Raw genomic sequence first — 12,472 nt, 5'->3', positions numbered from 1 at the left:
ATTTGCAACATGAATCAGCCCTATGAGGCAAATGCTCATTAATGGGAAAACCAGGACGTTTCCTCAACTAGTTGTTGGTTTAAACAAAAAAGAAAGTTTGTCACAAAGTTGAGGTGAAACTTTATAAGACTGCTTTTATTCTTGCACCAGTACATATTTGCACACATTGAGACCACACTGAAACATCTGCATGCTGAATAAAATAGATGAAAATAAAAATAAAATCCTCCTTTTCTAACCTTTCTTATGCTCTTATATTTACAGAACACATTTACAGAACAGTCATGTCTCCTCCCTCGCTTTAAGTGGAGATACTGAGATTTTATACATTTAATGAAATGAAGAATGGGCTCTAACAGTGGACAGATGTATAATCCTGCATCTCCAGTATAAATTGTTATATTAAAACACCGAGTACAAAACAAAGAAGCCCCTAAGTTATATTAGTACATATTTTAGTTTGACCAGACAGTGAGTCCACAACAAATTACGTGTAGGTCAGTGCTCAAGCCTGAATAACTTTGGGGTAGCCAAGGTCACGTCTAGGACATGTTTGCTGAACATAAACAGAGCAGGTCAGTCACATCCCAGCAGCTCCCATCACATCACGGTGTAATAGAACTTATGTTTGTTACAGACGTTTTGATGCAAACACCATTTTGTCACTTCATCTTCTCTTTTACTGCTTTTTAAGACAGCAGAAGCAGTGTGGCACAGAAAAAAAATAACACTGAAGTAAAAACACTTTCCAAACTGCAGCCAGTGTTTCCATAGCACCCATCCAGGAGGCACAGCATCTGACATATACAGATAACGCTGTGTTCTAGAAGTTAAATAACTCTTTAAAATCAGAACTGGTTTTGAATTGCCTGCCCAGTGCAGCTCTTGACTGCACCTGCAATACGGCTGCACGCATATAACAGTTTTGAAACGTTTATAACCAAGGCCTGTGAAAACTCTATTTGTTCACTGAGATCAAGCCTATCGTTCAAAAACCAAGGTATCTTGTGAAATCCTGGTTCAAGCAGCTCTGCAGAAATCTATAGCCAGTGTCACAGCTAAACAGTCCATTAGAAATTCCCTGGCCATGGCAAAGGCCAGATCCAGCTCTCCATGAGATAGTGTTTTATCTCTCTGATAGTAGCCATGGTGTGCCTATTTCTAAGTGCAAGAAAAACAATAACAGACCAAGCAAAAAAAAAAAAAGAAAGAAAAAGAAAGAAATAAAAAGAATTCATGAAGTTCTCTCTAGTTATTCAAGACTCAACCTCTTTTCCATTAGGATAATATTTTTTTCCTGATAGGAACCCTGACCCTTTCAGCAAAATAAGAAAACAAGAGAAAATGCAAACTGACTTCAGTTCTGTGACCGCGTGGGGAGAATTCATGCTTTCAAGTGGATTTTTACTGCAGGTAAAGTGCCCTAACCCCCTGCAGACACACAAGGAGTGTCATATGGAGCTGTAAGGGGCTCTAGTTACTGCCTGCCTCCACAGCACAGGTATGGGAGCAAACTGCTGCTGGGCACAGCCAGTTCCTTATTTACTTTGGGGAGTGTTGGATTTTCTCCCTAGCATTATTTCCAAATCATTTCACCTGTTGCCCTCCCTGGTGGAACTTTTTAGCGTAGAGCAGGATTTCTCACTCCTGTTAGACTTGGAACACAAACAAATGTATAAAGACAAAATTGACATCAAATAGAATACATTGTCAGGGAGCTCTCGAGATGGTGGTTGAGGTGACTAATACAAACATCACGATGCTATCACCCATTGCAATATTCAGATGTTTCAGTAAGAAGACATTAGAACTTTCTAGTACACATCCCTCAATGACAGCCCTACTGAGATAAGATTGCCTGAAATTTACCCCTCCCTCTGAAGTGCAAGTGGCAACAGATCCTTCCATCTCCTACACCTTCCTGCCTGTTCCCCCACACTGATACTGTCTCTTCCCAAGACTTACAGCTCTGTTCCAAGGTGCTCCCTCCCACTATACCCCCATCCTCCACAAGGAAGACAAAGGCAGCAAAAGGAGAAGAAGCAAATCATGTTCTGTAACACTGCAGCAGGTGAAAATCAACATCAGCTTTCTGGCTGATGCTGGTTACCAAATTTCTGTTAAGCTTTCATGGTAACCAATACATGAAGCCCCACTCTTATAGCTCCAAATCTGTAGCCTGTTTTAGCTATCAGTGATCAGCTCACTCTCTCAACATATTATTTTCTGAAACTTCCACTGGTAACATCAGTGCTGACCATTAAAATGTTTCCAGCAACAGAGCTAAGCTAGCAGGGAAAAAATAATGAAGACTGCTCTTGAGACAGCTGGATGCTAACAGTCACAGAAACATGCTTTTCTGTGTCTTGACCATACTAAGCACCATAATCTAATCTCCTCTGGGAAGCCCTGAGCCCAGCCAGGTTGACAGGCCATTGCTGTCTCCCTGGGCAAGATCACACACTGCTATGTAATTGTAGACTGCAACAGATATAGTGCTCTGTTTGTGTGCTACACCTTGCCAGTGACAATAGATCAATCATGTGTATTTTTTAGCAGCACAGATACATTTAAAGCTTGAAGCTTCAGGAAATTAAACATTTTTCCTTAAAATACATTGTTTCTTTTTGAAAGAACACAGACGCAGCTGTAGGTAACTGAGAGATTCTGGTTTGATTTTAAAAATTTAAAACAAACAACCAAAGAACCAACGATAAATAAATCAACCATCCTAACAACTAGAGCTCACTTCAGCTTCACCTACATTATGAGTTAAGAACAGGTACTCCTTACGTAGCTTTGCAGCCAATGAAGTACACAGTTTCTGATAACATAATGGGTGGTACATATCCCATCAGAGAGGTAGCTGTTTTTCAGCGTTAAGAGCAGAATATTCTGAAGTCCTTAAGAAAAAGTAAACAGATGTAGTAAGCCAAGACTGCAAGTGTACTTTTCCACACACCAGGGAGAGATCACAAACACAGAAGAGCTGCCAAGTCCATACACTTGAATTGTTCACTGTTAAGTAGCTACTGCAAAAGCTGGTTTTGTACGTGTCAGATTCACAGCACCGTCTGTTACTGTTGTTATTCATCTGTTGTCACTGACCAATCTGCAAATAATCCGGGGACTCCGGACACTTCATTTCAGTGCAACAGATACAGTTCTCTGTTTGCATCTTCCACCTCTCGAACTCGTGCAGAAGCCCCAAAAGATGCTGTCTTGTTTCTGTAATGTTTGCTATTGATATTCCACATCATAACATCATGTGGAGCACAGAGAAGAAGAACTACACATCCCAGAGGACCTCACGGCCAAAGAGGAAAATGCATCACGGAAGTGATGCTGGCTCTCTCTCTCACTGCCTGTGAGTGCGGGTGTGCTTCCAAAAGGGCATTTTATTTGTAAAGTAAAGAAGGTAGCGGTGGATTTATCCACCCTCGTAAAATAAGTCCTCCTTCCACACTATATAAAAAACAAACCAACAAATAGAAGCAAGAATTAGAGGTGAAATGGCTGTAAATAACAATAGGGGATGACGATAACTAGCCAAAGGGCCCACAATACCAACAAGCAGAATTCAGCAGTACAAACCAACTGACTGAGCTTTACCAATTCACTCTTCCTTCAGGACAATCATTGTGGATTCTCACACATATACTCCTCACAGATTCAAGTAGCCACGAGCAACTGACCCAGCTCCAGCTGCCACATTTAGGAAGAGCTTTCTCTGAAACAGAGATTCCAATTACGTTTGCAATAATCTTATTACTACATCAGCCATAACCTGGTTAAGAAAGGGTCTGATAGACACCATTCTGGCAGCTGGGAAGAAGATAAATGGGAGATATGCTTTTGTAATTTTAGTAACTAGGAAGATTTGCAAATGACGGTCAGAATCTGTGACAGAAATACAGCTTGTGCAGGCCAGTTTTACTGTTTAAAATACACACAGTACAACTCAGAATGAGTTTAAAGAAGTTATGGACTTGTAAAACTGCCTCAGCTGTGAGACAGACCAACGTGAGATTTACTTACAATTTATGGTTTAATTTCTCATCACCAACAATTTAAAGACATAGCCAGGAAAGCAATCAACTTCATTATCAGTGAGCTGATTAAAACCTGCTTTGCAACTTAAGACACTCAAATTGTTATCCTGGAAGTACTTCATTCACATGCAGTTCACCCAAGCTAATTACTCTCTGTCAGCATTTCTGTTTTCACTTGCTGCCTATTCCTCTATCTGAGCAGCAAAGATTGCAATTCAACCTGTACCAGAACAACATTTCGTTTCCTTCATGTGCAAGCAAGAGATTGTGAAGTCAACAATATTTCACCAGGGACAGAACAGAATCAGGGCCTTATTGTTCTCTCCACACTTATCTGACCGGGCAGAACAAATCAAAGAGGAGACAGCTGAACAACCTGCTAGCCTTGGTTTCTCTGGGGACAAGCCAGCTCCAGATACGCTGTGCCTCCAATCAACAGCCTGAGTTGCATGAACAGTATGCTTCCCTACGGTAAACGAAATGGAGCAATTGCCCTTAAACAGCTTGCTAAACCTCACCTCATTAGCCTTTATGGACTGACCTCCACATTTCCTTGAAGCTAAAATACAGATCTCACTTGCCTCTGTGCTGTAAGTGTTCAACCCTAGCAAGCTGAGGAATGAGGAAGGGCATTAGGGATAGAGCTGCTAAACACATTAGGATGGATGGTAGAGACCTGTTTGCAGGCTACTACTACTTTACTGGTGCATCATCAGCTGCAAAACCAAGCACAGGTTACAAATCATCCTCTGCTCCCTCCAACACTTCTTTTAAGAGTCAGCATGATGAGCTGTTGCATACTGCCCACTATTCAAATAACCCACACTTCTATGTGTAGCAGATTTGGGAATTCAACCTTATTCTTCCCTCTTTTCACTCTGCCACTTAGGATGCCTACTCCCCATTCCACCCTACTCACTTTATTAGATGTTTCAAGACAGCGTGTTTTTCTGCTCCCTCTTTTCCTTATTTTTGCTTCAGCCACCCAGAAAGAAGCCTCCATCTCAGGGGAGACAGCAGACTGTCAGTCCATGGATGCTTCCAGCTCTCCCTGCCAGCTCTCAGGGCAGGACCAAAACTCTGTGCCAAACATCTCTGTATTTTTATCCAAAAGCACTAGGACAGAGGCTGACAACAGCGAAGCAGCATGGATGCACAGTATGTACACATCTGTCAGTTGAACAGCTTTGGCCATAAACCAGTGCTGAACAACAAGGACCATAGGAGCAGCTCACTCAACCACAGACTTACTACTCTGGCTTCACTTGTCTACACACTTCCTGCTCAAATCGAAGGCACCATCATCTTGTTTTGTGGCACTCACTGCAACGATTCAAAATAGCTGGACTGAAAATGCTTAGCTTTAATTGTTGGGGCACACAGAAAAGTATCCTAGACTATGGTCATCATAGTGTGGAAGTTGTTTGGATAGCCACACAACTCGGTTGCTACTCGATCCTAGTCTTATCTCCTTAGAACACTCCCAAACTTGAGGCACACTCTGGTATTATATTTATTCTACCCATTTACAGTTCACTGCCTGCCTGGGAGGCCAAAATGCAGCTATGGCAGCTGCAGAAAGTGGACTCATCTCTACTGCCACATGGGTCACTCTAAAACTGCTGGTATTACACAGGGATGACAAGCTTCTTTTACTTAATCCATTACTCCCAGACCTACCACAGCCAGAATGCATAATACTTGATCTGGTCTATTCATGGCAAAACTGGTTCCATTTCCGTATTTCTGTTATGGACCACAAAACCAAGCTTCATACAGACAGACCAGGGGTCTTCTGTACTTTTTAGGGCTTCCCTGCATCAGGCAACTAATGTCTGGATTGGCTTACCCTCTCATTTCAAAAGCAGCTGCTTTGTGACTGCCAAGAAGCTGAAGGTTGTGGTGGGAGTGTCCTGTGATCTAAGGGGACCCTAAGAAAAACCAATACAAAACCTGTCTGCATGCCACTACTGATAGAGGACCTGACGTAAGTAAGGGTCAGTCCCAGTTTGTGAAATAAACAAAACAAATTTCAACAAAAAAAGACTGCATAGTCCACTCCAGTCACTGGGGACATCAAATGGAAAAGGTTTTCTTAAACTCAACTGAAGGGAGAGAGAAGAAAAAGAGAGAGGGGAAATCTTCATTCAGACTATGAAGAGGGGAGTGGTAGGACAAGCAGCTAGATAATCTCAAAAGCCACTAAATCTCTGGAAAGAACTGGGCGGAGTGAGCAAAGCCCTTAAACAACATCTTGTCATCAGTACTGCTAGGAAATCCACTGACAACCACAGGATTAAAAGATGTTTTAAAAAAATTAATAGCTAAATGAACTGTGAGAGAGAAAGTATAAATCTCATTCCTGAAAGATCACTGACCGACAGTGGGACCTGTAGCCAGTAGCCCTTTAAAGGACTAAGTGAGCTGCATGAGATGGAAGTTCCTATACTTCAGGTCCTCAGATGGAAATTACAAACATCCCCAAACTGACTTTATATTGAGCACTACAGCTGTTGGTATCTTTCCATAGAGACAGCATGACTAAAGTCTGTGCAGAGCAGCATCCAGTCACTTTAAGGGAACAGAAGTCACCGCTGGGGTTATCCATGAGGGCTCCACACAATTTACATGACATAATGCAGGTAGATACAAAACCTTCCACACAGACCTATGAGAAAGCATGCACCAGTTTTATAAACCAAACTATAACATTGCTCTTCCTCCACAATCACAGTAAAAAAATTCAAGTCTAATGCAAGACTTGATTTTTTTTCTATTCCCACTGCAGGAAATTAGTGCTACATAATTCATTCTAACATAAATATATTTGCTGAGACTCCATTAAGTACATTTAACAAAATGTACAGTCATTATCAAATCTCACCCCTCAAGCTCTCCTTCTGCTCTTTGAAATAAACCGAAAGCCTCCTACCCTGTCTCATTTAAGGTTTTTGATGTAATCCATCTCCAAGAACCCAAATACAAATAAAGACTTAGATCTCTTTCATTTGAGAGGCAGAGGCAACAAACCATCACTTGAGTGCGAACTCAATCACAAATTAAAACAAAATATCACATCAGCCAGTGAAGCTCAATACATGCTGGTAGGGCCGATCCATAAGACTAAGTTCGCTTTGCACCTGCCACACAGCATTCAGCATTACTATGGGCAGACTCTTGAGAAGTTAAGCCAAAAAAGCAAACAAAAATCTGAATATGCAAAGAAATCAAATACTGTTGAACAAATCCCACCTGATGCTGATTGATAATAAGGCTGGCCAGAAACTGCTGTGATTTAAACTTGCACTCTGTTTAAGCACAACTTCAGGGAAGGCTGACAGAACTAGAAGCTGAAGCACAGGTTCAGGAAAAGCTGGCTGGGTCTGTGAACTGCCTTCATGTCCTGCACTGATGTAAAACAGTCTGCATCAGTGCATGGTTGTTGGGAACAGTAGCCAACCAGCTAATCACACAGTGATCACTCAGGTCTTTTGTTTGTTTTATGAGAAAGAGGTTTGACCAATTAGATTTGGGTAAATCTTCTTTCTATTTAGGAAAGAACACACACACACACACACACACACACACATATATATGTATAAAATGATGCTCAGTTAGAATTAATCAGAACCACAGTCAACCAAGAATGCTTGTGACTTCATGAGAAGTAAAAAGTTACCACAGCCTAACATGCAAGACAGTAAGGATGAGCCATCTGGTGAAGGTTCCTGCTAAGCTTGCCATGTAATGCCCTTTGCTGAGGAGAGCAGAAGGGGAATCAGTTACATTTTGTCCTCGCCTGCAATTGCATGGCCAAGCCTAAGAACAAACACTAGGCTTTCCAGCACAACCAGAGATTTTAACTGTTCAGAGTTTTTTGCAGCCCATTTTACTCCTAATGCAACCCACAAAACATGAGCTAAACTATTTCAAATAAAACTGATCTATTCAGTTGCTGAAATTATCCTCAAGCTTTATTGACCTTTGTTGTTTATGTCCCTTTGTTTCCTTTTGCATAAACTGCAACTGCCAGGAGGCTTCCCAGTCATCTAAAGAGCATCAGTAAACAAGAGCAGAGACAGATGGCTGCAGCTCAGTTTAAAACTGCACTACACCCAGCCTCTCCTGCACTTCTAGCGCTCCCTGGAAGATACAAACGTATGCATAAGACCAAGTAAGAATGCAGCAGTCCCAAAGCAAGTATGTATCTATAGTCAGATAAGGAAGAAGTCACTGTGAGGACAGGATGCTGAGGTTCCACGTACAGTGAACATTCACTTCAACTGTACAGCCTTTTCTAATCAAATAATTTGTTGCAAGAATGGCAGAGAGTCTGAGTAACATCTCTGATAGGACTCATTCACCTGCTGCTTCAAGGATTCAATCATGTTAACAAATAGGTTAACTCCTTATTAAAATGACAGACTTAAAGAATAGAAGAACGACACAAAGTAACTCACAGATCTAGAATGACAGAAGTCTATCAAAGCAACCTTTTGTTCCTGGATTTGATTGCTTTTTCATTTAGCACATAGAAGATTAATGGCAATGTTAATAGAAGATACTGCCTACAATAACGTACAATTATGTATGTTGACTTGCTAAATAGACTGAGATGTCCACAAGCATTCTGTAAGTTCACTTGAATTGACATAGTTCACTGTTCACTTCTTCCACCACCTCAAAATCCACTGCAATTCCAGACATCTGCTTGCCTTTATTTTACACAAGAATGAGTTCAAACATGGGCCCATTCTTCCCCAAACCAAATTCTGATTCTGCTGAAATTAAATGAAGAGCTCTCTCAGGGCTTCCTGATACTCCTGGTTATCCCCTCATTTAGTGACAGCAGAAAGTTTCAACAGGGTTGCACAATCATCATTTCCAATCAGCTATAATTGGAGGATGACAGAACGAGAGCCTGGCACCTCAATTAATTCAGGCAGGAAAAAACAAGACCATGAAAAGAGTGTGATTACTGGTAAAGCTCCAGCAAAACCCTTAGGCTGTAGCATGTTGACATGCTACCACCTCTGAGGCAGTTTAACCACTCCTCAGTGAAAGACTTAGAGGAAAGGAATGATCTGTTGATGAATACTGAACAGTTCTGGCCCCCTTTTACCTCAACAATCACACCAAAACTTAGAGAGCTGATTAGCACCAGACTCAGCTGATCCTCTCAAGAGAAGACTGAAGAGCAGTCTGAGGAGTACTGAAGAACAACTACAAGGTAAACAGTTTCCACCATGAACAGTACCCCTCTTTGGGCGATTCAACCATGTTCACCTAGAAAACCTCTCCTATGAACGCCTACGATGCCATTTCCTGCTCCTTCCATATTTTAAAAACAAAATAAAAAGCTGGCACACACCTGCATCTCCATGGAAGAGGCTGTCTTGGTGACATCTCCCGGAAGGCAAATCTCCATCACTTGGCCAGATCTGTCCCGTTTTTCGTACGCCCACAATAGTAGCCTCAGATACGATGACCTGCTGCTGCCTGTGCCGTTTCTGAGACTGTGGAGTTGGTGGACTGCTACTGTCAAAGGACTGCTGAGAGTTCTGGGAGGGAGAACGGCTTTTATCCCGATACATGCGGTAAGTGGTGGGGCTGGGGGAGATGTGGCTGGACTGCCCTGAAGAGAAATCTTCTTCACTGGAGGTAAGGTTCTCATTAGAGCTACAATCGGGAGTATACCCTCCTCCAATGTCTTCAAAACTCCTGGGGGAATAAGATCTCCTGGGCCAAGTGAGATGTTTCTCAAGGTCCCCTATACCCTGATTTCTCATGATAGGTCCTTTCCCTTCTGTCTCCCCCATCATTCCACCAACGTAGATACTCTGATAGGGTTGAAAGTCCATGGGCTGCCAAGGTGAGCGGTTGCTACCGTTGGCATTTATCAGATTATCTTTGAGAAACCTGGGGTTCAGTTCAGCATCTTCATATTCTCCATCATAGCCAAAACTGCTCTCTGAGGACCTCCCCCTGTAAGCAGGCCGCTGGAGTTCATTGAAGCTGGGTACCACGCTTGAAGGAAGGGAGTGTAAGGACTTCTTGCGTTCCATTTGCATGGCTTGACTACCAAGAGAGCTTATCTTATCAGAAACATCTTTATCATTGACCTTCACCAGACCTTTCTCATGATGATACTCCATGTTTACATAAAAGGGTTTTTCAACAACATCCTTGTTATCTCCAGAATGATGTGAATTGCCCTTTTTAATCCTCTCAAAATTGGACCTTAGGGCTGCCACACTGGTGCTGTTCCCTCTGTCCTTTGAAATAGGTTCAAACAATCCCTCCTTCTCAGCAGATCCCACCAACCTGCGAGTGGAAGACGATCTGTGTTTTGAAGGAGATCCATCTGCGTCACAGCGGCTTTCCGTATTTTCTACGACTCTCTTCAGTTTCTCCTCACCGTAATACTTACACCTGTCCTGTTCTCCCTCTCCGTGATGGGGACTGTCCAAAGGTGACAGGTCTGACCCATCGCTCTGGGCAGACAGCTTCCGCAGAGAAGGTATCCTAGCTTTGAACTTTTCCTCCCCGTGGTGCGACTTGCTTTTTTCATGATCATCTTGCTCAGCAGACTGGTGATGAGGCAGGTCTCGGATCTGCTGGTCAGCACCCCCTTCAGGCAACTGAGAAGCACGTTTAAAACCCCATCTCTGTCTATCATAGCTTTTTTTCTCCTTTGCCAGAAGAGTCTGCAGGTAAATCATGCGGAACCTCTCCTTGTTGACCTCCATCTCCAGTCTCCGGATAGATGCTTTGCACATCTCCAGCTCCTGTTCAATGTCACCCACAGATTTCAGATCCATTTTAGGAGGCTCAGAGTCTGCAAATTGTGCTTTCCAAGCCTCTACAAACCCCACAGGGTCCACCATTTTGCATACAGGAGTAATTGGAGAATAAGGGAAAGAAGCTGGAGAGAGATAAGTGGAGAGAATAAACCAACCGGATCTCACATGTAGAAGCAGAAACAGTTCCGACAGGGTCAACTCAGCGCGTTTCGTTCGCGGTCCATGCAGAGAAACTGGGAGGCAAACAGCGATCCTCGGAACAATCCCTCCTCCTCGACTCCCCCACCTCTCGCCGTCCCCAGCCCCCCGTACGCTCGCTACTCTTCCCCCGTCATGACCGATCCTTCGCTAGCGAACAACAGTGCTCCCACCCCGGCGACTCCATAGCACTTCAAAGGAGGGTGGACAAAGGAGCAGGCTCGGGGCGGGGGAGGAAAGGTAAATATCGCCTCCCACCCATCCACCCACCTCCCGCCGCCGCCGTGCCGGACACGGTCCTCGGCGCCTCCGCGCTCGGGAGCCCTCCGCTCCGTCCTCCCCTTACCAGCCCCCGTGTTGTGCTTTCTCTTTCTCTCTCCTCCTTTCCCCCTGCCCCTTTCCCTGTCTCCTCCTCCCGGCTATTGTGCAGTCCTCCGGGCGCACACGCTCTCCGGAGCGTCGGCGCGTCCCGCGGCGGGGTCCTGCCGCTACCCCTCGGTGCCCGAGCGCCCCACGGCCCTGCGGGATCCCCCTCGGCGCGGTTCTGGCGGCGGTCGGCGGCGCGGCTCCGGCGGCTGCCCGCTGCTGCCCATCGCGCGGCCCGGCTCTGGCGGCGGCACCCCGAATCGCAGCGCTACGGAAGGGGAGGAGAGGGAAGGAGCCGGGCGCGGCGATTGACACGGAGCCGGGGCCTTTCTTAAAGGGGCAGCCCGGGCCGGCGGAGGGAAGCCGTGCCCGCGGGACCCCGCCGGGCTTGGGGCAGCCGGCCGGGAGCCGTTCCCGTCGGCACACTCGGAGGCGGCCGGCGGGGAGACAAAGGCGCGGATCTGCACACCGCGAACACGCCTGTCCGCTCGCGTTTGCGGCCACGGACCGCTCTTCAACCGAGACAGGCGACCAGACCTCGGCTCGGACAAGGCATGGCCCTGTGCGCGTACCGCCCTGTATCCACGCCCTCACATACCGTGTATATAAACAGCTGCACGGCGCTTCGATCGGGCCTGTGCTTAGAGCAGCACTCCCCTCTGGCGCAGGTGTGGCTCGCCTTCAAAGGTCACGTTTGCCCCCACACCTGCGAATGCTGTTTATTAGTAGGAACTTTATTCATTCAAGCCTTCCTTCGCGATCAAATGTGCCAATAAATGATAAGCTGGTACTCAAAATGGCTTTGGTATTAGTAACCAAGCCTGATTTGGTCCATCATCACTCTCACTTTTGCCCTGTATGTTCTGCTAGCCAAAACAATTCAGAGCACTGCTCTGCAGCTCTGGGTGAAGGGTGGTGAGCTGTGAACAGAAGTTTGGCTGCTTACTATCCTGCTTCCCAAACTATGGCACATAGCCTTGCTTAAGCCCTTTCCATGTACTAATCCAGCCTCTGAAAAAGTGGAATTACAGATATATCTATGATTGTATTTCC

At 44.8% G+C, this 12,472-nt stretch overlaps 1 protein-coding gene across 3 annotated transcripts in view; it reads right to left on the bottom strand.

The window, feature by feature from the left end:
* BCR (BCR activator of RhoGEF and GTPase) overlaps positions 1-12,108 on the bottom strand; it is an 87,206-nt gene extending 75,098 nt beyond the window's left edge. Inside the window, exons 1-2 of one of the 3 annotated variants that reach the window (XM_072350629.1) lie at positions 12,018-12,108; positions 9,424-10,977 (exon numbers count right to left, since the gene is read on the bottom strand). In XM_072350629.1, coding sequence (XP_072206730.1) covers positions 9,424-10,939 — 1,516 coding nt within the window. In that variant the 5' untranslated portion in view covers positions 10,940-10,977; positions 12,018-12,108. Of the gene's footprint in view, positions 1-9,423; positions 10,978-11,323; positions 11,493-12,017 lie in introns of those variants that run through there. The other 2 variants (XM_072350630.1, XM_072350628.1) reach the window with 2 other exon arrangements.
* Positions 12,109-12,472: the final 364 nt, after the last annotated feature.

The sequence above is a fragment of the Excalfactoria chinensis genome, chromosome 16, assembly GCF_039878825.1.
Source record: "Excalfactoria chinensis isolate bCotChi1 chromosome 16, bCotChi1.hap2, whole genome shotgun sequence".
Taxonomy (NCBI): domain Eukaryota; kingdom Metazoa; phylum Chordata; class Aves; order Galliformes; family Phasianidae; genus Excalfactoria; species Excalfactoria chinensis.
The sequence above is the reverse complement of the archived record's forward strand: the minus strand, read 5'-3'. Positions and strand labels throughout refer to the sequence as shown.